Source organism: Petromyzon marinus, chromosome 16, assembly GCF_048934315.1.
Source record: "Petromyzon marinus isolate PM22_M1 ecotype Great Lakes invasive population chromosome 16, UKy_Petmar_22M1.pri1.0, whole genome shotgun sequence".
In the NCBI taxonomy this organism is placed as follows: Eukaryota; Metazoa; Chordata; class Hyperoartia; order Petromyzontiformes; family Petromyzontidae; genus Petromyzon; species Petromyzon marinus.
Genome location: NC_133682.1, coordinates 5,522,415 through 5,549,788, shown reverse-complemented (window position 1 = coordinate 5,549,788; position 27,374 = coordinate 5,522,415). Strand labels below are relative to the sequence as shown.

The window sequence follows — 27,374 nt, the reverse complement described above, 5'->3', positions numbered from 1 at the left end:
CCACACGATGACCCCACTTCATTGAGCCATTTACTTGCGGCCAATTCGCTTCTGAAAAAAATAGGCTAATAGCTTTGTGTGCCTTATGGTACCTGGTATGATAACAAATAATATTTGTATTCGTGTTTATTTTTGAAGTGATTGGTTTTAACTGCGCTATGTTTTGCACGACTGTCGTGTTTTTGCACTGTTTGTTGTTGTAACGTTCTCCTACTGGACATCTGTGAAACGAGCTTTATAGCTCTTCGAATTCCTCCCGTACAAATACATATTGTGATTTTTTATGTATTTAGTTTTTATGTATATATTTTTGAAGTGATTTGTTTACATTTCCTATACTTTGCACTCCTATCGGGGTTTTGTAATGTTTGTTGTAACGTTGTTGTAACGCTATGACATGGACATGTGTGCAAAGGAACTTTATAGCTCATCGGATTCCTCCTCCAGTCTAACTATATAAATATTCTGACGATTTCTGAATACCCTCCCGTTAGATTCCACACCGCGGATAAGCAATTTGGCCGTCGCGGCTGTAACAGGATTGAATGATTCCGCGATAGAATGAATTATAAATTATGTTAATGTAATGCAGCCAATCAGCGTCAAGGGGGCGGTCTAATGTCGGCCCAACAGAAAGAATGATAAATTATGTTAATGTGAAGAAGCCAATCAGCGTCAAGGGGCGGTCTAATGTGGGACTTTTCCGATCCACAAATCGTCTCTTTGGAACCGGGAATCGTTTGCGATCCGCAGATCGTCGGTTTCGATCCAGAAATAATGTCACAGGAATCATACTATATTCTTAAAAAATTAAGTATATGAATTACTGCAGTCACGAGAGCTTTAAATCAAAAGGAATCATACTCTTTGATTCTATTGGGTAAAGACACGTAGGTAAAAAATAAAATAACAAAAGCCACTATTGTGATTTTTTGTGATTTTTGTTATTTTTATTTTATGTGATTTTTTGTGATTTTTGTTATTTTATTTTTTACCTACGTGACTTTACCCAATAGAACCAAAGAGTATGGATCCTTGCAGTCACGAAAGCTTTAAATCTAGAATTCACAGGAATCACTTTTAACGAAATCTTGACTTAAATCTTTCGTGACTACAGGAATTAATATTCTTGGGTCTTTCGGTAAAGTCACGTAGATAGGTTCAAAGAAAATAATATTTAAAACTTGGTATTTTTTTGTTTTTGTTTTCTTTGAACCTATCTACGTGATTTTACCGAAAGACCCAAGAATACGCTTTTAACTATTTAAAAAAATATTTTTCTAAATATGACAGATAATGTGTTCGAGCATGAATGAAGCATCGATCAAGCTTTAGATCCTTAAAAATCGGTCGATTCCGGCTCAATCGAGCATTGAATCGTTAAAAAAATACCGTCGCATACCCTTAGTGCTGCATACGTTATTTCAAAGCAATTCAGACCTAATTGGTCACCCCGTGCCCCTTATAAATCTCAACGTTCATCCTGCAAAGTCCCATCACAAGGGAGAAACACACACAAATAGACAATTTTATTTTGCCCGCATTGAAACGGCTGTGCGCCGTATGGACTTGAAAAAATCTATTTCACTGTACAAGAATCCGGGGTAAACCGTGTGGGTTGACAGGTACGCTACTATACATTATACACTACTATACACTACAACTACTATACACTACACTATACATCAATAATATGTTTTTTTGGATGAGATCTTGTAAATGTAAATGTGTCGTAAAACCCGCCACCACCCGACACATCCAATAAGTAAAGGTTTGTCACTTAAACAGAACGTGCCAATTCGTTACTAGTACAGTGCAGGGAAGTCTTCCATGTACATTAATACCAGGTTGTAAACCGTACAACTGCTATGCTTAACATGTGGCAGGCTTTTGCGACCAATATCATCCATAATAGAGATTTTTTTTGGGGTTAGATCGCGTTAATATATAAATGTGTTGTGGCTTGGCTTAGTGACAAATTGGCCACGTTCTGTTTACGTGACCACCCTTACTAGTTGGCTGTGTCGGGTGGTGGCGGGTTTTAACGACACATTTATATAAATGTACGCGATGTAACCCCTAAAAAGACCTCTACTATGAACTGCTATGCTGTCCACTACCCCGTTCCAGTATTCCTTCTCCATATACGGCCCCAAAACATAAACATAATTTCGATTTAAAGCTTTCGTGACTGCAGGGATTCATATTCTTGGTTCTTTCGGTAAAGTCACCACGTAGAAGGGAAATAATAAAATAATAAAAATATTAAACAATAAAATTCTCACGACGTTTCGACTGCAACACAAGCAATCATCGTCAAGTGTGAAAAACCACAGCAATCGAAACGTCGTGAGAATTTTATTGTTTAATTTTTCATTATTTTATTATTTCCCTTCTACGTGACTTTACCGAAAGAACCAAGAATGTAAACATAATTCTTCTACGGTAAACTATGTTAATACTCTTTGTTTTTTTTCGGTAAAGTCACGTACAAATAAGAAATAATAAAATAACATAATAGCGTACGACGTTTCGGTTGCGACACAAGCAGCCATCATCAGGTACAGAAGAGCAAAATTTACAGACACCCAAGTAGGGGGAACTAACACAGAAACGTCGTACGCTATTTGTTATTTTATTATTTCTTATTTATACGTGACTTTACCGAAAAAAACAAAGAGTAATTCCTGCATTCACGAAAGCTTAAAATCAAGTCTAAAACTATGTTAACGTTTCAAATGTTCTGTTAAATCACTAGATAAATTATGTTGATGCTATATAAATTATGTTGATGATGTGAGATGGGAGCCAATCGGCGTTCGCGCTTCGGAGTCCGCCCCGCCCACCGCCCACCACCCCCCCCCCCCCGGAAGCCGCCTCAGCGGTGCTGCAATGGCGGCGCGAGTGTCGTACTTTTACGACGCGGACGTGGGCAACTTCCACTACGGTGAGGGAGGGACGGCGGGCGCGAGGAAGGAAGCGACGCGCGAAAGCCTGGACGATTAATTGTTGTTTGGGAACCGTCTGAAAGCTGCTGCCGGATCCCTGTGTTTGTTGTTGTTGTTGTGGTCGCGTTCACGGCGGTGGCGGCATCCCGGCGGCCGAAATGGCTGTTCGGTTTCGCGATCCTTAGGCTTCAATCGGCGGCCGCGCTACGCGGTTGTTTTTGTCGACGTTGACAAACGATTTGCTTTCTGTACTCTGTGTCGCGCAAGAGTCGCACCGAGTCGTTCGGAGTCTTTATCAGCAGGGGGGGGGGGGCTGCCACAGCGGGTTTATTATTTTACCGGAACAGTCTGTAGTGTGGGGGGGGGGGAGAGCGGGGAAGATCTTTATAGCTCGTCCGATTTCTTAAATAAATATTCGGATTCTGATGAATATGTTTTCTGCGCCAGTTAATTGATGGCAGTTTATTGTCCCGTGTTGGGAGGAAATCGGAACACCCGGAGGAAAAAAACTTGAGCGAAGGTTTGGGAGGTGGGGGGGGTAGCAACACACACACACACGGTATCAACGTACAGATGGAAACAGATGGCAATTAGTCTCACACTTTGCTGGACAGCCACCTTCGGGCGAGCCAGGGTTTTATGGCCCAGGGCAAGGCAGTTTCGTTCACAGCGATCATTGCTATCCACCAATCCTCGCCGGCACAAGCGCTGGGTGGACGCAATGTGTGTTGCAGTGTGGTGGATGTTCTTTGTCGTCGTGTTGAGGGTCTGTGGCTCTTTGAGGCTTTCTTGGGAGATTAGGGGGCGCTCTGTGAGCCCTTGTGGGGGGGGGGGAATGAGTCACTGTGGGGGGCCTAAGTTGGGTTTTGTTGGTCCATGAGGCTTAGTTTGTATGACACCGTGGTGGGATTTCGTTAGTTATTTGAGATTTTGGGGAGTGGGACAAGGGGGGCTTAGGGTTTGCTATATGAATCTTCGGGGCGGGCTTTGGTTGTTATCTTTGGGGGGCATAGTTTGGATTTGAGTCCGTCTGCAATCACAATTTGGTTCTTTAAGCCCATGGAAGGGCTTTGGTTTTATGAGTCGTTTGGGGGCTTCGTTTTGTGAAATGAGTCCATGTGGGGGTAAACATTGGCCCTATAAACCCTTGGGGTGCTCGGTGGAACTATATAAGTTCTTGAGGGGGGGGGGGGCTTTGTTTTGGTCTCTTAAGGCCTTGGGGAGAATAGTTTGGGTATGTGTCTAACAAGTTTGCAGCATTTCGTCCCTGTACTATCCACTGTATGAAGTCAATGCCACTTTGTTTTCCCCGTGTGCCCAGGGCCTGGCCACCCGATGAAGCCACATCGCCTGGCGCTCACCCACAGTCTCGTGCTGCACTATGGCCTTCACAAAAAGATGATGGTCGGTGGCTGTGCACTGTCACCAGGGTTGTCCAGGGACAGTTTCTTCACCGTTTGAGCAACCTCACGGTCAAAATGTCAAATTCATTCTTGTGTTTTTGGAGGTGGTTAAATTTGGTTTTCGAAAATATGGCTTTTTAATCGAAACATTTGATGGCTTCACACACACAAATACCAAAATCAATGCAACATCACCAGTCAGTGCAGCGTGGATGAAAACGGCAGTTTGTCTGAATGCTTCCAACACCAATCGGCACTGACCACCTCGAAAGAAGCTTGGCCAAATGAACCTCGCACTACGGGGAGGCCTTCGAACCAGCAATGGATTAATAACAGGCTGCTGCTGCTGCTGTACACGTAGGCTTGGTGTTCAAGGCGCCCGGCTTGCATTGTCGGTGACGGTGCCTGCGCCCCCGCGTTCCACAGGTCTACAAGCCGTACCGCGCGTCGCAGCACGACATGTGTCGCTTCCACTCGGAGGAGTACATTGACTTCTTGCAGCGCGTCACGCCCCACAACATCCAGGGCTTCACCAAGAGCCTCAACACTTTCAACGTCGGGGACGACTGGTGGGATATTTTACTACTCTTCCTCCACCCTCTACTTTTGGGTGCAAAATCCCAACTTCCAGGATAAGGATTCGACCCTCCATCCCTTATGAGTCGATGTGTTTTGCAATTTTGCGTTGCGATTTTGTTTTTATATATATTTGGTATTTGTAGGGGTGTAACGATTCACTCCCATCCCTTCTAGACGTTCACTCAATCGTCTTGTTTCAGGTGTATAATCAAATGGTTAATCATTTTTATTCATATTGTGTTGAATGTAGCACTCTCCAATGCCTACAGTCATGTGAACCAATGCATCGATACATAAATGAAGAGCTGGCACCACTCAGGTCCTGGGTTTGAATCTGGACAAACCAATGATTCAGCGAGGTTTTCAGTGTAGCAAGTCGATGATCTCTGTCTGATCACCAATTGTTTCACGGAGCACATATGCAATTAACATAAAATTCACATTTAAATTCCAACTCTTGATTTAAACATTTTTGCCTTGGTCGACATGCAGTGAACGCTTTTCATAGGGCATATACACTCAGGTGTGGATAAAAATGCCTATTGATGTAGTGCCCTTGAGTAGTTCTGCGATGTCATCTTCCAAGGCCTTTCTTGGAAATATGTTGATGCATTGCTAGCTGCAGAGCTCCGAGTGGACATGTCTTCATGTCATGACGTAACGCTAATAGCACAATTCGAATGTAATCGGGGGGAAAAAAATGACACAAGAGCGTGCGTTTAATTTCTTTCTCTGATTATTATGCGCAAAATTAGTTCAGATCGCCCCTACAACCTGTAGAGGGGATACAATGCAACACAATGGTAAAAGACTTGATTTTACACTTCAACCGCGACCCAACATCATTACAATTCATCGAATTGCGATATTGCAAAACATTTGAGGGTTACAACAAAAATTTACATGCAGGAGCGTTCCAACAGTTCTATCATCTGCTGTAGGCATCGGGCTGGTTTTCCACCGACCGTGTGGCGTTGTCATTCCCACAGCCCCGTGTTTCCCGGTCTCTTCGAGTTCTGTGCAAGGTACACGGGTGCCTCCCTGCAGGGAGCGACGCAGCTCAACAACAAGGTGAGCTTACGTCCGCTCGTGCCCATACGATCAAATTCATTAATGGATCCTGGATATCGCCGCACAGTGCTGAGCAGCTGAATATCTGGATTTACACTCCATGGGCAGGTATGGTGTTGGAAGTGGATAGCATCACTCCCAGTACATTCTGCTGCTAAAACACTTGCTTCTTGTGTGTGTTATATCCCTTTATCTCTCCCCCCCCCAAATTAGATGTGCGATATTGCAATCAATTGGTCTGGTGGGCTTCATCACGCCAAGAAGTTTGAGGTAACGTTCTGCTCATCAGAAAGTTGTCTTTGCTTTTTCATGTGAAAGGTTTACAAAACGGACGGCTTTTCCCGTGAAATTAGATCGCCGAAGGGAAAACTGCTGGGATGTGGTAGTCTTGCTGTGTTGTGTGTTTGCCGCTGCTGGTTTGTGTCATTTAAACGAATCTTCTCTTGACTGTGTTTTCAGGCATCGGGATTCTGCTATGTCAATGACATAGTTATTGCCATCCTGGAGCTGTTGAAGTAAGTTTGTTGTGTCTCTTGATTTCCAGGATTAATTTACTTCCACGAATAAATTGTTTGCTGTAATATACTTTATTTAACAGCCAGCTCAAGGGTGAATGTTTGAGCAACATGGCCAAAGTGGTCGATTCTAAAATGATATTCCAAGCAAAGCAAAATGAATTGGTGATTATTATTCTTAAGAGTCGCTATTTTGCAATTATGAATGCAAATGTGTTTTTTTATATGCATGCATGCAAGTTAGTGTTTATTTTAAAAGTTGATATTATTTAATCTTTATTGAGAATGTAATTATTTAATGTTCTTCAATAAGTTGTACATTTATAAAATGTTACTTCCTGCATTGATTTTGCTTATGCATGAGAATTTGCTGTTTTTGCTCGACTTATTTAACCCAAGCCTCGGTGAACAAAGAGATCCCGACTCTCACTGGGCACCTATATAATTTACAGCCCTTTGTCTATCCACTGCTCGATGAAGGCTGCCCAATGCCATATTTAGCTGATTGTTTGAGTATACTTCATCATGCTGGTCAGTGCAGGTTGGTGAAGTGGGGCCCGGTACAGATATTCTCATCCATTGGTCATATCCGTGGCCAGAAATACAACTTGGGTCCACCAGGTTCATTGCGCAGTGTGCTAACCACAGAACCACTGCTTCCACTCCTTCCTAGGTAATTAGGCATTATTATTATCTGCATATTAAACAGCTGCTGGTGATGGCAAAGTAAAGGGGGGGGGAAATAATTATATAATAATTTACGCCCCTTTTATCCACGCAGTCCCTTCATGGGTTACTTTCTGAGCAGCAGAGGGTAGTGCTACAATATAAATTGTTGTACTATACCTATGTACTATTTATTTTAGCAGGTAGGGCCCACTGAGCTATATAGTTTTCAGAATCAACCTGGTCACAAATGATAGCTCAACGAAGTGACTTACCATGGTGAAAATGTATAGCAGTCAAATACTCTCAACGCATGTTGATTCGAAATGTGGAGGGCGAAACCGTAGGACACGGAGAATAATCCACACGACCACGGGGAGAGAGACATGTGAACTCCAAATGTGTTCCCATGTCTAAACTCTCTGCCATCACCGAACCCACGCTGACCAGCATGATGATGTTAGTACGTTCACGACCGAACATTGCGCGGAGAGGCCTTCATCCATTGACACGTACGTGCCATTCCGCTGATGGACAGCGCTGCCCCCACACACTCGTCAGTCATGGGCCGTGTCTCTCGTTAGCTATGCGTGATAGAGCGATCGTCGGTGCCACTGCGTGCGCAGGTACCACCCGCGTGTGCTCTACATCGACATTGACATCCACCACGGCGACGGGGTGCAGGAAGCCTTCTACCTCACCGACCGCGTCATGACCGTGTCCTTCCACAAATATGGGAACTACTTTTTCCCCGGAACAGGTGAGAGGAGCCCCCCTCCGAGAATTGTTGATTTATTTCTTAAGCTGTTAAAACATCTTTTAAACATTTTGATTTAAAGCTTTCGTGACTGCAGTAATTCATATTTAGTTTTTTCGGTAAAGTCACGTTGAAGGGAAACAACAAAATAATAAAATATATATAAAACAATAAAAAATTCTCACGACGTTTCGACCATAACTCAAACGGTCATCTTCAGGTGTGTTGGTATGCATATGGTCGAAACGTCGTGAGAATTTTTTATTGTTATATATATATTTTATTATTTTGTTGTTTCCCTTCAACGTGACTTTACCGAAAAAACGAAGAATATATTTTAAACGTGTTGTAATTCTCGTCAGGTCTCATCGTGTAAAGTATACAGTCTTCAACTTCTGTTATACACTGTCTTTCTGGCCCGTATTAATGTGCAATGAAGGAGGGCCATTGCTCGAAACGTCGCCAACTATACATTTTAGCTTTTAAGGTCACTGTTATTTACGAACGTGCCAAGGTGTTTGTGCTTGTCCAACACTGCCAACGGAATATTACCAAATAATGTATTAAGTGATTAGTTGCTGTATATCTGTAATGTGCTTCAAGTTCCAGTGTAATAATTCGTGAACAACTACTTTGTCTGACATTAGTTTAAATATATATCTCTTGGCCTCGTAGTCATGTTTGAAAGCATTATTTTCTGGAACATACGCTTGGTCTGTTGTTGGTGTACACTGCCTTAACTGTATAAATAACTTGCGCTCGATCTCATCAGTTCTCCAAAACTGAGCAGGCTTGAGCCTGGATAGTGGTTGGATGGGCAACCACCATCAATAAAAACAGGTGTTATAGGCTGCTGTAGGGCTACGTGATGGGCAGCAGGTTGGGCGATGCAGCAAAGTCCACTGTGAAGCAGACAGCGGAGGGTATCATGGATATTATAAACCCGCCAGTATTAATCGGGGTGGCCGCTGGATTCAAACCGTCAACCTCTGAAACAAGCGGCGAACGCTCCAACTGAAACGTGCGTTTAGAGTATTTGGCTGCTATAAATTTCGACTTGATAAGCCATTTCGTTGCTATCATTTGTGGCCAGGTCACTTCTGAAAAAAGAGCTATATAGCTTAGAGTATGAAAAATAAGAATAGGTTTTAGACCTTTCTGGCGATAAAATAAGTCTGTATTAACCACAAATAGCAAGTACCTGTGGTTAATACAGACTTGATTCCTTGCGAAGGGTATCTATTTTGTATTTGAAAATCTTAACACCTATTCTTAAAATAGAAAAAGTCTTTATAGTTTTTATAATGTTTAGACAGTGTTGAGTGTGGGGTTAGGACCTGTGGCGTGACATCGCGGCTGACGTGCTGCCGTGTGCCACACCTCACAGGTGATATGTACGAGGTGGGTGCAGAGAGCGGGCGCTACTACTCGGTCAATGTCCCCCTGCGGGACGGCATCGACGACCAGTGTGAGTTGCAGCGCGACTGCCCGATCGTCAATTTTTTTTTACATCAATCTTGTTTTGTTGAGGGTAGCTGCCATATCTCTTCACTCTCCTTAAACCTCTGACCATGGAGAACTGCAGTATTCTGCGGAGCGTGTGACAATATCAGTCGGTCATCCCCAGGACTCGGGACGGTCTTGACTGAGTGACGTTTCATTCCAGTCCATGGATAAATGAGAGGCGATTGGTATCTGAACCTGGGATGGGCCCGTGCCCAAGGTCGACTCAGTCTTTAAATTAATACCTGGTACGGTGTGTGCAAACATTGTGGGGAGAGAGTCAAAGGTCGTGGCACTTGCCACACCACGAAGCCCCCTGAGTGCAGTGTCACTTTTAATAGGTGCTCCCTAACAGTACATGCCCCAAATGTAAATTCTCTACAGAAGGTCTCGGTTTTTGACATATACTTTTTGATTCCTGACTTTATGCAGGCTACAGGCTGCTGTTCCAGCCAATCATCAAGCAGGTGATGGACTTCTACCAGCCCACGTGCATCGTGCTGCAGGTAAGATCGCCCAGATAACCGTGTGTGCGCTTGCCCTCCCATTTCTTATCGATTTGGCTCTACTTGTTCCCAAGTTGTCCACTTGGTTCTGCTCCATTGTGATACGCCCGCCTACCTGGCGTGTATGTGTGTGTGGATCTTCTTTCGCACTGTATTTAGCCATCCGTGCTAATCGGAGATGCGTGTGTGTGCATCCTGTAATCAGTGCGGCGCCGACTCACTGGGCTGTGATCGCTTGGGCTGTTTCAACCTCAGCATCAAGGGACATGGGTAAGTGTTGCTGGCGGCTGATGGCGGTTTGCTTTGCCTGTCTTGTTGTGTTAACGCGTAACTATGAAGGGCGTCATGGAAAAACATAACCCACAAAATCCCATTGTCCAGAAAGTAGGCTGCTAATTCCATTATTCCCATGACAGTTTGTCCAGAGTAGTCAACTAGCAGATAGAAAAACTCCATTGGTGTATTGTGGTATGGCGTTCCACGGCGCATTGGAATCTGCGGATGAGATACGCCTTACAGATGTTAATTATTATTTGTGATGTTCTCGCGATGGGCCTTGAGAGACCGGGTGTTGTGTGTGCGCGTGTAATGTCGGTCTCAGCGAGTGCGTAGACTTTGTAAAGTCATTCAATATTCCGCTGCTGGTGCTCGGCGGAGGGGGCTACACAGTGAGGAATGTGGCACGGTGCTGGTGAGTCGCGTTATCTATCTGATCATTACAACGGTTGTTAGCCTATCGGTGATTGCGGGTGGCGGTGCCTAATGCCTTGGCGTTGATGTTGCAGGACATATGAAACCTCTTTGCTGATGAACGATCCGATAAGCGATGAACTTCCCTACAACGGTGAGTAGTTACTCGGGTTGCATCCTCGTGTAAACTTTACATATGCCAACTTTGGTAAGATGTTTGAGGCAGTAGTGATGTCGGCTATACTGTATGGGTACGAGATCTGTATTTTAACAAAAGAACTCGAAAAAAATGTCTGTCCTTTGATTACAGGTGCATGTGGAGAATATTAGTAATATGAAAAAAAATAGGGTAAGTAAAATACAAATTGGGAATGAAACGGAAGTTTTGCAGATGTAATCATGAGGCAGACGTTGCAATGAGTGGGGACGTGTAGGAGGGAGGAGGGGCAGGTTACCGAGGTGGGCTTTGGATGGAACACCCAGGGGTGGATGAAGCAAGTGGGATACACACCGTAAGAGCAGACCTTGAAGGTCGGATGTTGACCTTACAACTGCAGTATCTGGAAGAAGAAGGAAGGGATGGCGAGGCATGGTGACCTGTCCTTGACCTCGTTACTCTTAATGATGTGTTTACACACTTGATGATAATCTCAGTGTCGTTTTGTTTCAGAGTATCTGGAGTACTTTTCACCCGACTTCAGTCTGCATCCAGACATCAGCACTCGCATTGAAAACCAGAATTCCAAGCAGGTATGATGCACTTTCGCAAGTTTTAACGTAGGAAAGCAGCAGTTTCAACTTATGAGGAAGCCACTGGAACCATATGAACTTTTAAAACTAGATTGAAAACTAATTTCTTTAGAACTGCTTTTTTGGCTTTAGTTTGTTATCCTTCCCACCCACCTCCGTTTGACATCATTGTCTACGTACGGTGCGAAAGAAGTTCGACATACATGATGCTACTATATGGAACCTGCATAATTTACGAGATTACTTACGATAACATTACGATATATACATACATTACAGTGTCTACAATGTACTGTTACCTCCATGTTAACACTAATTCACAGCACGTTTTCAAGCGAGCGCCAGATGAAGGCATCCCCCACCCCATGTTATTCGTCGGGATTGCTTGAGACCATACTTCACCACACTGTTCACTACAGTTTGTTGACAGTGGGAGCATAGCTGCAGGAACATAGAATTACAGTACCATAATATATATATTTCTGCTCTGCCCTCTGCTGCCAACATCATAGCCCTGTAGCAGCCATTAACACCCGCGTTATGCACGGTTGTCGCCCATCCAAACACAATCCAGGCTCAACCCTGCTTTGAGTCGGAGACCTGGTGAGATCGGGTACATTTTGTGTGATTTGGTCAAAGGCTACAGCAGTGTTCTTCACTAATTTTCAGAGGGGGGCCACTTTTGCCAATAAAACATCAGCGTGAGGGCCACCACACATTTGAAACCAATTGGGTTTGACAGCATGATGGGGTGTATTCACGATTTGTGCTTTGACGGGGGTTCCACGTCAGGGACCACACTGAGGTCACCAGGGCCAGCGAATGGCCTGCGGGCCTTGCATTGAAGAACACCGGGCTACAGTGATATTTGTATATAAATAGCTTCACAGGTGCGATATTGAATTGTATTTACATTTTTTGGGGTCTCTCCGTTATATGCAATACATGGTATATTTGCCCACGTTGTTTCGGATACACTGTCCTATACTTACCTTGCCTTCCCCACTGCACTGCAGTACTTGGAGCAAATCCGGCAAAGTATCTTTGAGAACCTGAAGATGCTGAACCACGCACCCAGCGTTCAGATCCACGAGGTTCCTTCCGACTTACTCAGCTACGAGCGCAAGGATGAGCCCAACCCAGATGCCCGCCCCGGCACGGACGACGCCATAGTCAAGTACGAATGCACTCACGGGCGTATACACACGCATCCACACGCATCCACACGCATCCACATGCATCCACACGCATCCACACACGAAATTAACCATATCCATACACACTTGCCCATACACAAAAAGACAAAGATCCCCCGTGTAGCCTTAACAGACTGTAGGCGCAAGTGCTGTTAGCGAGCACCTATGAAGGCCAGAACGGCACACGAGGGGGTGGGTGGCCAGCACCATGCCCGGCCGCCTTTGTCTCCCTAGTGGCGATGTTTTTACGCACCACACCAGGTACTAATTTGAGGCCGAGTCGACCTAGAAGAGGCCCATGACCGGTTCAGATTATCGTCACTGGTGTTGGCCGTGAGCGGCAATCGAACTCGGGTTGCCAGGTTTGTAGCGCAGCGTGCTATTCGCTACACTAACACACACCTACCCGTACACACAATTGCCTGCCTATAGACTCACCTACTCATACACGGACACGCTTATTGCTTAGCTCAGAGGTAAGGATCTTATGACCTGCGGGCCGAAAACGGCCCACATCTTCATTTTGTAAAGCCCATAGGCCACATGTGGCACAGTGTCCAGAAAGTTCCCAGCACGTGGAGAGAAACATCAGATTTATTGCCGATCAACGCTCAGGCACAACTTGAAATTGCATTAGAGAGCTATGCTGCACAACCGCAAAAAACACACGTCGTACCAATAGATTTGCATTGCCTAATTTACACGTTTGTTGCATTGTTTTTAGCTTCATCAGGGTCACCCCTCCCTCCCCCATTACCCTGCATAATTGACAGGTGACTATTTAATGGACTGACCAGCTTTGCGATGCAATTGCCCATAGGTCCTGTCCATCCATTCGTCCCTTTGTCGCTGAGTCCACCTGTTCCCCAGTTGGTTATGTGTTTGTGTTTTGCGTTCACGGCGTTGCTCTGTGACGCCGTCGAGTGCCTCCTCGTGATGCCAAGCGATGTGTCTCGCGACGAGCAGGCCCGATGCAGCCAACGAGTTTTACGACGGAGACCAGGACAACGACCGGGAGAGCGACGTGGAGGTGTGAAGGCCGGGGGCCACGTGGAGGCCTGAAGATGCGCGGAGGTGTGACCGTCCGAGCACAGTTCTCTTCCACGATATCAACTAGGCATGTAATGATGTATCGATTTATAAATGATGATTATTCTCACAGTCATCAGTAGCCGTGATTTATCCACTGCTGGATAAAGGCTTCCCCCAAAGCGCATTCCCTTCCCTCACGATCTCGCAGTGTAACAATCCACCCAATTCACGATGAGCTGATTTAATCGCTCAGTCTTGGCGGTGGATGTCCACTCGGACATGTTCTCTCCTTTGGCTGCCACTCAATCATTAGACTCGACCACTATGCCGTCATCCTTTTCACTGACGTGTTACTGTTCTGAAGGCCTCTTAACCAATATGATGTGTCTGGCTTGCGTCTGCTCTCTGCTCTGTGTTCCTCTTCCTTTCAGTGTAATTCCAAGCATGTACCTTGCCATGCTTCTTGCACACTTTTCCACTCCTGTTCCATTTAGTTTTTCCCTGCCCATGTTTAAGTTATATCAGATAGTATACACTGATTAGAAATATTCTTATCGAGGCACATTGGTACGTTACGTTTCATTAGTAAGTTCATGTTTGCAAAGGCACCAAAACTTGCTCGTCCACTCCTGACTGAGAGATCATCTTTAATGGTTTGGTGAACGTACATGTAACTTACATTTTACGTAACATTTATTTTGCTTGCTCTGGTTTTATTTCTGGAGCGCTACTTCTATACCAAGTTCTTCTATCACTTCCAGTAGTTCCTTTCCATTGGTTATTACGCCCACAATACACGCATCGAATCGTTAGAATCATACAGCAAACCCTTGCCCATCCACGAGGGTTACGTTCTTGAAAATATCCGCAATCAGTAAATCCGCAAACTCGGAGGCAAATGTGAAAAGTAGGTTGAGGTTGACGGCTCGCAATTCGACACCCCCTTTTATTTTACGATTAATATTTTATAACGCTAAATACAGCTTGTACGGTAAATGTATAGAATAAAAAAACGGAATGTATTGTACAATACTGTACACATCCGTGTACAGTAGTGTACAGTATTGTACATGACGGGAAGAAAAATCACGTGGCCGAACGTCGCTGCCACACTGGAGGCTGGGAATCCATCACCTGGGACCCCCCGGCCATGGGCTGCTTGGGAGACTAAGATGGAGACAAGATGGCACGTATTTCCTTCCGTGACAGCATCACCGCAAGCAGTACAGTTATGCATACAGGAATCTCCCTGTCAACTGCGAATGGTCGAGCCACAGGGGCGCGATCGGCGAACTGTCCCTCCAATAAATTTGGCATAAAACAATGATGAGGGAAAATCGTTACATGCCGAACATAAAATCGTACTTGATAAAATGGCCTTGTCGCATACGTGTGAATTTCTCAAAAAGTGTTATTTATTTTAGTTACCATTTGCTGTGCTGTGCTGTTTTAGTTGTAAACCAGAAAGGTCGGAAGGGATCCAACCAATCGCATAGTTGTAATTGTTTCTTTTCAGTCTATTTTTTTAGTATGGCTGTGATATTCACAGTTAAACAAGACAAGTCTTGTGGTGCAATGATATTGTGACTTCTCAGATACAGTCTGTTTTCCTATAACGCGGTAGTTGCGTTCCTAAAGAACACCGCATTATAGAAAAATCACATTCTAATAATATGGGGTAAAGCACAGTCCGCGATAACACGTGAGATGCGTATTATGCAGGCTGAACAAAGATTGAGGCGCGTGGTTAGCACGCGCCTCAATCTTAACCTGGAGTGCAGGAACCCCTCAGTGGGTGCGAGATGCCCTTTCTGAAGGTTAAGAACCACTGATCTAGAAGTATCCCGCCTTGGATGATGCTATGCCGAGGTAGCCGTTCAACGGCTTATTCCTACTCGCGCGACGTAGTTCTGTTCACTCAATCGCGTGATATCCAATTCACATCTGCGTTATAAAAAAAATGCGTTCCCTAATACATTCATCACGTCATATCCAATTTGCGTTACGAAAACACGCGGCGTTATCGGAGAACAGACTGCACGTGAATACATCCAGTACTTTACTCATGGTAAAGTGTGACCTGTAAGCCCTGATCTGCGTTGTAATAAACATGTACATCTGTTAATCAGTTGTGTGAATGTGTACCGACTTACGTTGCACAGTGCAGAATAGTGACGTACATATAATTTTGTACATAAATGCGTTTTAAAAATAAAGGCAATGTCTTTTTGTACAAAACAGTGATTTGTTTTTTTGTGTTTGGAACGATTCCTATGTAAGTTCCCTTACCATCGATATGTACAAAACATGTGCCTAGGTTCTGTACATTTGTCAAATCAATAGTTACAGAAATGTTAAAGTGGCCACTGAATTATAAAGTACAGGACTTAATTCCCTGCCCGCATATAATGTAGGCATATAGTATAATGCAGGCATTTATAAATTCCTTGCTGGATGAAGGCCTTTCCACGCAGTGTTGGTAATGGGGGGTTGTTTCACAAAAATTAACCATGCTTGCCACATGAACCGCAACACCTTGCTGATCTCGTCAAGGATCATCAACCATCCCGCGAACTCTCACGGTCATCCTCGCGGCGTCTTTTGTCTAACCATCGAACAAAGACGGGCACCGCATCACGTGCTCTCAGATGCGCTTCTGCGGCCGTCTGGAACGCTTTTACGATATGAGGAGGCCTCTGGGAGCTATGCACTTTTAAGTCTGTTGACAACTCATTTCGATAGAACTGTTTTTTTGTGTTTAGTTTGTCCTTCCGCCAACACCTCCGATTAGAACGGTTGGGGCTACATACGGTGTGAAAGATGTTCAACATACAGCATACACGTTGGTGACGTGGAGCCTTGGGCCGGTTCAAACATGACAACACTGATTTTAGCTGTGGCCAGAAATCGAACTTGGGAGGTTGGGTTAAATAACGCTTTGTGATAATCAGCCCCTGTTATACCTCCTGTATAACAGGCGAGGTAGTTATCATCTCATAGCCACTGCAATGATGAGAGAGAGAGACGCGCAAACTCCAAATATACAGCAGGCGTCAGCGTCCGCATCAATCCCACGACCTCCTGCATATCAGGCGAGGAGGTTAACATCTCCAAGTCACCTCGAAACGAGTGTAAATCTACCATGCGGTGACTCAGGCCGCTGTGCCGTATGTACGCCACATTCTACTAGAATCGAATACCAGGTTGCTGATATTCTGAACAGGTAATGGATTATGACAACGAGTTACCGGTTAACAACCCTAGACAGTACAACAAATACAATACTGTACTCGTTTTAACACGTCGAATTTCGCGACCAGTATCTATAATAAAGGGGGAGTGGGGGGTATATATCGCGTAAATATAAATGTGTCGTTAACCCACCACCACCACCCGACACAGCCAATGGGTAACGGTTTGTCACGTAAACAAAACGTGCACATTAGTTCTTCCTGATGACGATCGCTTGTGTTGCGATCGAAACATTTTTTTAGTTATTTTCTTTGAACCTATCTACGTGACTTTACCGAAAGACCCCAGAATATATAGTTACTACTTCACCACACACCCGGTGCGTGCTGCTGAAGTAAAGCAAACCCAACAACGTGTACAATTTGAGTACCGACCCTGAGCTTTCGCCGGAGATTTGACAACCAGCTTCATCAGGCGGGGAACAAAAACAATCATCTTTTGCACCCGTGCAGCGTCATCGTTATCGATTCTCGATTCCGGGCCGCATTGAAACCGTGGCGCAGGAATCGATTCTTACACACGGCCCACACACACACACACCGCTAAGGACAAATCCTTGTGGCACAGTTAACAGCAGCGACTAAACAACCTACTGGTATACAACACTGACAACAGTCTGAGTAAGCAGTAAGCAACACCGCTCGCCCGCGATGCTGGAGCTGAGGGTGGTGGCGGGCACGCTGCGCCGCCCTCTCCTTCACGGAGGGCAGCGGCTGTCGTCTGGGCCCATCGGGAGGCATTTAAACCCGGGCCGGGACATTCACTGGGGCCTAGAGGGCCCCAACAGGGCCTCGGTCTCGGCTGGCCACAGAGGCCGCGGGCGAGGAGAGGAAGGGCGGGGAGCGCGGGCGGCTCACAGGCGGGCTGTGGGTGAGAGGGTGTCGGGGGGATTTGGGTGACTGGGTGAGACTGGGTGATGTTGAGTTGTGTGTGGGTGGGTAGTGCGTGATGTGTTTGATGATGTGAGGATGGGGGGTGATGTGAGACTGGATGATGTTGAGGTGTGGGTAGTGTGTGATGTGTTTGATGATGTGAGGATGGGGGGTGATGTGAGACTGGGTGATGTTGAGTTGTGTGTGGGTGGGTAGTGTGTGATGTGTTTGATGATGTGAGGATGGGGGGTGATGTGAGACTGGATGATGTTGAGGTGTGGGTAGTGTGTGATGTGTTTGATGATGTGAGGATGGGGGGTGATGTGAGACTGGGTGATGTTGAGTTGTGTGTGGGTGGGTAGTGTGTGATGTGTTTGATGATGTGAGGATGAGGGGTGATGTGTTAGACTCGGTGATGTTGAGGTGTGGGTAGTGGGTAGTGGGTGATGTGTTTGATGATGTGAGGATGGGGGGTGATGTGAGACTGGGTGATGTTGTGTGTGGGTGGGTAGTGTGTGATGTGTTTGATGATGTGAAGATGGGGGGTGATGTGAGACTGGGTGATGTTGAGGTGTGGGTAGTGGGTAGTGTGTGATGTGTTTGATGATGTGAGGATGGGGGGTGATGTGTTAGACTAGGTGATGTTGAGGTGTGGGTAGTGGGTAGTGGGTGATGTGTTTGATGATGTGAGGATGGGGGGTGATGTGAGACTGGATGCTGTTGAGGTGTGGGTAGTGTGTGATGTGTTTGATGATGTGAGGATGGGGGGTGATGTGAGACTGGATGCTGTTGAGGTGTGGGTAGTGTGTGATGTGTTTGATGATGTGAGGATGGGGGGTGATGTGAGACTGGGTGATGTTGTGTGTGGGTGGGTTGGTAGTGTGATGTGTTTGATTATTATGGGTGATGTGATGTGTGTGGGTAGTGTTTGATTATGTGTTTGACTGTGGATGATGGGTAATGTGATGTTGGGGGTGTTATTGTGGGTGACGTGATGGTTGATGTTTGGCGTGTGATTGACAGATGTTGCGTGTAAGAGAATGTGTTTGACCTCTGGGTGATGTGGTGTGTGTTAGTATGGGTAGCGGTAGTGTAGCAGTTAACGCGCTGCGCTACGAACCCTGCGACCCGAGTTGGATTCCCGCTCACGGCCAACACACAGTGACGATTACCGTACTTGAACCGGTCCTGGGCCTCCCCTAGGTGGACTCAGCCTCAAATGAGTTCTTGGTACGCTGTGTTGTAAACATCGTCACTGGGTGAGACAAAGGCGGCCGGGCGTGGTGCTGGCCACCCACCCCCTCGTGTGCCGTGCCGGCCTTCATAGGTGCTCGCTAACAGCACTTGCCCCATCAGTCTATTACAGGCTACACGGGGGATCTTTGTTGTTCGTACAGGTGACGTGATGGGGGTGATGTAGTTGGGTAATGGCACGGCATACAATTCGGGGATGTGTGTGTGATGTGTACGGACGCGTGCGATGTGATGTGGTGTGTGACTGGGCGATGGGATGTTGTGATATGATGGGAGGTTGTTTGTATTAAGCGGGTGGTGTGGGTGATGTTGTGACGTGTGTGTGACTTGGTGTCATCTATGATGGGCGGTGTGATTTGGTTGGTGTGATGTGTGTGTGGGAGTAAGGTAGAAGTATGATGCGATGTGTGTAATGGGTGGTGTGATGTAGTATGGTCCGTGTAATGTATGAATGTACTGTATGATGTGTGGAATTAAGTTGTGCTGTGATGTCGTGTGTGATCTGTGCGATACGATAAATAACATGCGTGAATTAATGTGTATGATGTATTTCCACGTAAACATGCAATATGTGTTTGGAATCGTTGGACCAACGTTCCAACGTTCCATGTTATGTAAGATGCCATGCGTGTGATATGGTGTATATCACCTAGTTGTATTCACATTGTAGAAATGTGTTTTTCACAGTGTGTAAATTGCTGCATGGCATAGCTTTGTATGCAGTGTGCTGTTGTACAAGGTCCCATGCATTAACTGTGATGCAGTATGTGTAAAGCCAGTGTCGCCATGTTAATTTCTCACCCTCCAAAACAACTTGCTACGAATTCCACCGAGCCTACTGTGAAACTCAAGATTCAATTTAAAGAGGGTCTTGTGTCTGGAATGTTCGGCCAATTATTTTTTTTATATATTTTGCTTGTGGGAGCAAATTTCGAGACACTGCACACAATCGATAGGATGCAAAACTGCGCTCACATAGCCTTGTAACCTACTTGCTGTACTGCTACTTACTGGCCACCTCCTGGCCCCCGCAGGTTGAGAGTATTCACGCACGTGTGTGCTCGTGTCCACGTTTGTACATGGTGTGACGCAATGGCAGTAGCGGTTAGCAATGTGAACCCAGCAACCTCGGTTCGATTCAAGGCCGTGGCTGCCGGAAGTGGCAAGTGATTATTGGACTTGTATTGGCCCTCCCCTAGGTTGACTAAGCCTTACATGAGTACCTGGTGATGTGTTTAAACATTTGAATTGGGGAGACAAAAGCAGCCCACCCACCCCTCTTGTATGTCGTTTCGGCCTTAATAGGTGCTCACTAAAAGCATTGTCTCCCAACAGTCTGTTAGAGACTATATGGGCGGGGCAATATTTCTTTGTCTATGCGATTGTATTTGTCTATTTGCATGTGTGTGTGTGTTTGTCTATATCTTTGTCTTTATGCGTGCGTCTTCGCCTACACGTGCGTGCGCGTATGTCCGTATGTGCACCACAGACCCCGCCGGTGCGGACCTGTCACCACGAGAGGAGCACCGGCTGTCGTATCTCTACGATGGCTTGGTGAGCGGGCAGCGCGCGTGCCTGGCGGAGGCCATCACCCTCACCGAGTCCACGCTCCCGCGCCACCGCCAACTCGCCGGGCAGCTGCTGGGGCGGTTGCTTCACCGCCAGAGGGAAAGGGAAGCGAGCACAGAGGGGCGGCCCGAGACCTTCCGCATAGGTTCAACTCCCTGTCCCCCAAACAGTCGACTCGTCGCATATTTACTCCTGCCAATTCCCGCGATCCTACATACATATATAATAGGTTATAATTATAATGTGCATATAACAATTTACAGCTGTTTTGTCGATCTGCTATTAGATGAAGGCATCCCCACACCGAGTTGGTTGTTTGAACCTACTTCACGTTGTTCAGTGCGGGTTGTGAAGGGGGATGCCCAGAACTGGTTCAGATATCACTCACTACTGATACCCGTGGCTGTGACTCAAACTCAGCCCAGTAGGTTTGGAATTTCACAAATCTCTGCGTGATTTGCCAGCTCTCACCTCGTCCAATCGCCAGGTCACAGGTCTCTGGATTAAACAGAGCCTTGGTGTGTCGTTTGCATCAGGACTGTCAGGGCCTCCCGGAGCCGGGAAGTCGACGTTTATCGAGGCCCTGGGGACGATGCTCACGGCGAGGGGAGATAAGTTGGCCGTGCTTGCTGTGGATCCCTCCTCCAGCACCTCTGGAGGTGTGGGCCGCAGGGGGTTCTGCACCACAGCAGAGAAACTCGCATGAGAAGAAAGTGTTGCCAACGTCTTTTGCGCAATGTTGCCAAACCAACCTCTAGAAGTTGCTAGATGTGGCCAGATACACCTAGTCATCAAAAATATAATCAGATGGTGTGCCAGGTATAAGCAGTAAACTTATACAAGACAATATGAATCTGGAATGGTTCCTAAATCTGCATTATTGTCCTCATCTCAGTTGTTTTGCTACAGAAACCCAAAAAGTTATTAAATCTAGCCAAAAAAATAAAGTTGGCAACACTGATAAGGAACGTTTGCCAGTCGGCATAAACATTTGGCTCTTCGTGATATTCTGCTGCCGGGCAGGCTCCCTGCTTGGAGACAAGACGCGCATGCCCCTGCTGTCACGTGACATGCGCGCGTACGTGCGCCCATCACCCAGCAGCGGGACGCTGGGCGGCGTCACGCGAACCACCAACGAGGCCATCGTCGTGTGCGAGGCGGCCGGCTACAGCACCGTGCTCGTGGAGACTGTGGGTGAGGCTCCGGCTCGCTCGCTCGCTCGCTCAAACGGTCGTCCACTTGGCCGATCGCTCACCCAACTGATTGACTCGCTCGCCCACTCGCTCGATCGCTAAACTGGTCACTCGCCCAGCCAATCACTCGCTTGCTTTACCGATCGTTGACTCACTTGTGGCTCAATTGCCTCTACTGTCTGTTTGGCTAAAGTGGGAAACTCTGCAGGTGGCCGGGTGGCTCAGAGGCCAGATTGCTAAGCCAGACTGCTAACATCCTTAATTCGAATCCAGGTTTCAGATGCCCATTATTAAATTGTGTTTCAAGTGTAATGACATTATCTCTGTCCGGTTACCAATACCTATATAAAAAACTCATCACATTAAATGTGCTTCTACGCTTAAATTGTCTACTTTGCAGCTCTGAGAATAAAAAAAAAACATTGTTCTTTGTGGGAAAGTGCTACCCCGTACTGTGTGGATCAGAGGCCACTTCAGTGAATCTCAGAGGTAGCTCTGTGATATCCATTTCCTTGGGCAGTTGTTTAACACAAAGGGTGGCACTGCTCTGCGAGGGTTCCGATTGGATACTTTGTCTGGTGACGTGTCATTAGCGCAATTGTGATACATTTGGGGCAAATGTTTTAAATAAAGTAAGTGGTAATCTTTGTATCTTCTGATGCTGTGAAGCAGAGTGGGAGGTTTGTGTTGAGCCGATCCTGCTCCTTGTCGGTAGGTGTGGGGCAGTCGGAGTTCGCCGTAGCCGACATGGTGGACATGTTCCTGTTGCTCATCCCTCCCGGAGCTGGCGATGAACTCCAGGTCAGTTATATTATTCCTAGCACCCTCTGCTCCCTTGTGCTCCCCATTATGATCCCTGTTTTAATCCATTATCTACCCAAAACCTTGGCATCTGAAGATTCATCTCTCACAATTCAGATCCAGCCAATACAAATCATTTGTTACTTCCTATATAAGAATGAAAACTCATCCACTGTCATTGAGGATTATGGGTAATAATATAATATAATAAGTAATTTTCCACCATTTGTGATTAAATAGTTTTATTTTATCCCCTTGCAAGAGTTTTGTTTTTTATTCGTCCTGGCTCTTTTGCACACTAGTGTTTGCCCCTTTAGTCTGAACATGACATGTGTTCTGCTGGCAGCATGTACAAACAAAACCCACCCTGGCCTGTATTGTGCCTGTTGGATGGCGACGCTGTGCGCCCCATCACAGGGCATCAAGCGCGGCATCGTCGAGGTGGCGGACGCGGTGGTGGTGACGAAGGGAGACGGTGACCTCCTGCCGCAGGCGAGGCACATTCAGGCGGAGTACACCAGCGCTCTGAAGTTCATGCGCCAGCGCTTGCCCAAGTGGAAGCCTCGGGTGAGACCAAAGCGGTCAAGTCATACGCTCCATGTCATGGCCACACAACCACAGTGCATCCTGGAGATGACATGGGTGGACACATCATATTCTAATGCGCTGTATCTCTGACCTCCGCACCAGCCGGCCACCTTACCATATTGTGAACAATACGGCACGTCGCCAACACGTGTGCACACACAGGTAATGCGCGTCTCCGCGCAGACGGGTCAGGGTGTGCCGGAGCTGTGGGATGTGGCTCTGGAATTCCGGGAAATTGGACTGTCGTCAGGCTCCCTGCAGGCACGGCGGTGTGCCCAGCGCACCTCCTGGATGCGCTCCCTCATCCGCAACGGCGTCCTGGAACTCTTCCTCGCTCACCCAGTCGTGCGCGCCCGTGCCACCCAGCTGGAGACCCGCGTTGCCGAGGGGCTGCTGGCACCCGGGGCGGCGGCTGATGCCTTGCTGGCAGCCTTCACGGAGGATGTGGCCAAGGAGCGGTGATAGCGGTGTATGGTCCATCACCCAGTCACCCCATTTTGTTGTTCGCATGATTGTCGAATGCTTGTGGTGTGATTATCTCCTGATCGCTGCTTTATCATTGCCTAATTGTTGCACAACTTTCCTTAGATTTTTTCCAGATCAACACACGATTGCGGTGCAGTCATTCATTTTTTCTCATCATCTCCTGATTCCTGCCCTATCATTGATTTATTTGACGCAAACGTTGCACAATTGTTGCGCGACGAACGCCTGATTGTTGCCCGACGGTTGCCCGATCAATGCCGGATTATTGTCCGATCGTTACACGGATGTCACCCGGACACCGCATGAGTTTTCTCAGGCAGGAGCCGACTTTCTCAGGATTTTTGTTTCTGCCTGTGGTGGAAGCCTTTGACTTGTGATGAGTGAGGGGGTTAACGCGCACCGTGCCACGAGAGTTGGCGCTGTGTCTGTGCACGAAGTTAAATGAATGGGAATTGAATGCCGCGGTGATAATTAAAGTTGCACCCTGCTGGACTCGACTGTGCCAAGGTGTGCAGTTGGGATGCTGTCAATTGGGGTTTACTTTTGCCAAAGGCGTTCTATTATACGTTCATGTAAATTTTAATATATGTGTTCGTGGTGGTTATACATATATTTAGGGGCCATACATATGTTGTGTGAATATTAACACTTATCACAAGCGGTTTAATTATCTAAATATGAGCCACATGTTTACTATTTGCATATAAATGAAAACATTAATTTATAATCATTGAGGCTCCAGCCAAGAAGAGATTTGTTACAATGTAAGATATTTATTTTTTAAATGTGATTAAAAGTGATTGAAGGCTGCTGAATAGAAACATTTGGACTCACGACAACTAGATATATTAATCTTTGAATTGCTTAAAAATGCTTTTTGTAACGAACTGATTGGGCTCGAGCACATTGACATTAAAAAAACTTGAACAATTTTGATACTGGCTCCATGAACACCAAAGTAATAAAAACATAAACATCTTAATTTTACACAATTATTGTTTCCATAACAATGTACAAATGGTTGGCATAAAAAAAATCTAAATATTTTAGAGATGAGTTATATATCGGAAGGATGTGGATTGTTTAAAGTTCAGGTTCTATCAGATGAGTCCTGGGCAATGTTCGTCTGTTGTGGTTCTGAGCTATGTAAGACAATTACATGTGGCCTATATAGCAACCATGCTTCTGGGCACACTTGAGATTTTGTTTATTTGTGAATTTTTATGTCGGAGAATGTAATTCACACCGATTTAAAACTTTATCCAAAATTGTATTTTTCCTTACTTGGCTGGAGAGTGCCCATGTAAGGATGGAGTGGTGCATTATTGGAATTATAATAACAGAGAAACAGGACATGAATCGGAGAGCATGAAGGTTAGAGATTGACTTGAGACGTATCTGATGATCAGAATATCCTGGAGGAATCCGATGAGCTATAAAGCTCTTTTTCACAAATGTCTCACATGATGGCTGGTGGTCGAGAATTAACGGAATGGCAGTCTTCAAGTGAACACGCTTGAGAGGGCGTGCTCTGAGGAGATGGAGCAATAAAATTTGTGTGCTCATGACCGGCTCCAGTTTGACAGCAGAGGTCTCACTCCGAATCAATCAGGCGGCATCTTTTCATCGGTTGCGTAACGCTGTGTGGAAGCTACCTGATCTGTCGTTCCGCACGAAGCTTCAGATCTTCTCGGCCACATTCCCTCCCTTCTCTATGCTTGCGAAACGTGGACCCCCCTAATGGAACATCTTCGCCGGTTATAAACATTTAGGCTGGCCTGTCTACGATCCATCCTGGGTTTAACCAGGCTGGATTGTGTGAGGAGCTCACAAATCCTTGAAGGATCTGGGCAAAGTCCCATCGGTAAGCTCCTCCGGCAGGCAAGGCTGCGTTGGCTGGGTCATGTAGCCCGCATGCCCAACCACTGCATGCCGAAAACATCTTTTGTTCGGCCAGATCGAGGGGGGCTAAACAGGCGCGGTACGGGCTAGAGAAGAGATGGAGTGATGTTGTACAGGAAGATGTGGAGCTGAGTGGACTTTCCGATGACTGGTACCAGCGGTGTCAAGATTGGCCTCTGTGGAGGACGCTACTGGGCAGTTGGAGGCAGTCGCCCTCCAACAACAACGGAGGGCCAGAGGAGCGACGCTCACAACAATGAGCGGAGCGCCTGGTGGCTCAAGCACAGCAAGCTGGCACAGTAGGGGGCACCGGTGGTGCATCAGCCACTCATCTCAGTCGACCCGTGACACCTGGGTCTGCCCCGTGACCTCCTGCCAGCGGGCGTTCGACACTTCACGTGGTAGCCTCAACGTGCACATGGCCTGACACAAGTGTCGTGGAGATGTTACCGCCACTTAGTGGCGAATGGCGGTTGTTGTTGAGATGGAGCAATAAAATTTGATCATGTGCAGAAGCTATAGGAATTGGTATTCGCTAGACTAAGAGATGGTGGCTGCTTGGGTTGGGCTTCATCATGGACGTTCCCTTGCTTTGTCACTTAAAGGCAAAAAAGTGGATAGAAATGTGATTTTTTTTAATGTCTACACAACCAATTTGCTTGGAATAAGCCTGCACTAAACCCCAAGGATCTAACTGAATGTTAAGGTTTTCCAATGAAACCTAAGGATTACCTTGAAACATAAGGATCCAATTGAAACCTCAGGATTTTATTGATGCCGAAGGATCCAAGTGAAACCTCAGGATAAGGAACCAGATTAACCCTACGGAACCAAATGGGACACCCAATTAATCTTAAGGGATCCACTGAAGCCTAAGGAAACCTAAGGAGACCAAATTAAACCTAAGGAGACCAAATGAAACCTAAGGAACTCAATGGAGCCTAAGGAAACCTAAGGAGACCAAATGAAACCTAAGGACACCAAATGAAACCTAAGGAACCCAAATGAAACCTAAGGACACCAAATGAACCCTAAGGAACCCAAATGAACCCTAAGGAACGTAGTGAAACCTAAGGAGACCAAATGAAACCTAAGGACACCTAAGGAACCCAAATGAACCCTAAGGAACGTAGTGAAACCTAAGGACACCAAATGAAACCTAAGGAACTCAATGAAGCCTAAGGAACCCAAATGAACCCTAAGGAACCCAAATGAAACCTAAGGAACGTAGTGAAACCTAAGGACGCCAAATGAAACCTAAGGACATAAATTAACCCTAAGGAACCCAAATGAACCCTAAGGAACGTAGTGAAACCTAAGGACACCAAATGAAACCTAAGGAACCCAAATTAACCCTAAGGAACCCAAATGAACCCTAAGGAACGTAGTGAAACCTAAGGACACCAAATGAAACCTAAGGAACCCAAATGAACCCTAAGGAACGTGGTGAAACCTAAGGACGCCAAATGAAACATAAGGAACCCAAATGAACCCTAAGGAACCCAAATGAACCCTAAGGAATGTAGTGAAACCTAAGGACGCCAAATGAAACCTAAGGAACCAAAATGAACCCTAAGGAACGTAGTGAAACCTAAGGACGCCAAATGAAACCTAAGGAACCCAAATGAATCCTAAGGAACCCAAATGAACCCTAAGGAACCAAAATGAACCCTAAGGAACGTAGTGAAACCTAAGGACGCTAAATGAAACCTAAGGAACCCAAATGAACCCTAAGGAACGTAGTGAAACCTAAGGACGCCAAATTAACCCTAAGGAACGTAGTGAAACCTAAGGAATGTGAAACCTAAGGACGCCAAATGAAACCTAAGGAACCCAAATGA

The 27,374-nt window shown here is 46.1% G+C and overlaps 2 protein-coding genes across 2 annotated transcripts; both read left to right on the top strand.

Annotated features, from left to right (window-relative positions):
- Positions 1 to 2,863: 2,863 nt before the first annotated feature.
- HDAC3 (histone deacetylase 3) lies at positions 2,864 to 15,854 on the top strand. Its single transcript, XM_032955430.2, has 15 exons — positions 2,864 to 2,947; positions 4,270 to 4,352; positions 4,778 to 4,920; positions 5,920 to 6,001; positions 6,215 to 6,271; positions 6,461 to 6,516; positions 7,809 to 7,942; positions 9,327 to 9,407; positions 9,875 to 9,948; positions 10,154 to 10,218; positions 10,550 to 10,639; positions 10,734 to 10,792; positions 11,309 to 11,388; positions 12,405 to 12,565; positions 13,551 to 15,854. The coding sequence occupies exons 1-15, from the start codon at positions 2,893 to 2,895 to the stop codon at positions 13,618 to 13,620; spliced, it is 1,290 nt and encodes a 429-aa protein (XP_032811321.1). The 5' UTR covers positions 2,864 to 2,892; the 3' UTR covers positions 13,621 to 15,854.
- Positions 15,855 to 17,344: 1,490 nt separating this feature from the next.
- MMAA (metabolism of cobalamin associated A) lies at positions 17,345 to 24,830 on the top strand. The gene is made up of 7 exons (XM_032955431.2): positions 17,345 to 17,738; positions 20,484 to 20,708; positions 21,100 to 21,222; positions 21,587 to 21,757; positions 22,472 to 22,557; positions 22,975 to 23,124; positions 23,308 to 24,830. The coding sequence occupies exons 1-7, from the start codon at positions 17,519 to 17,521 to the stop codon at positions 23,605 to 23,607; spliced, it is 1,275 nt and encodes a 424-aa protein (XP_032811322.1). The 5' UTR covers positions 17,345 to 17,518; the 3' UTR covers positions 23,608 to 24,830.
- The last annotated feature ends 2,544 nt before the right edge of the window (positions 24,831 to 27,374 follow it).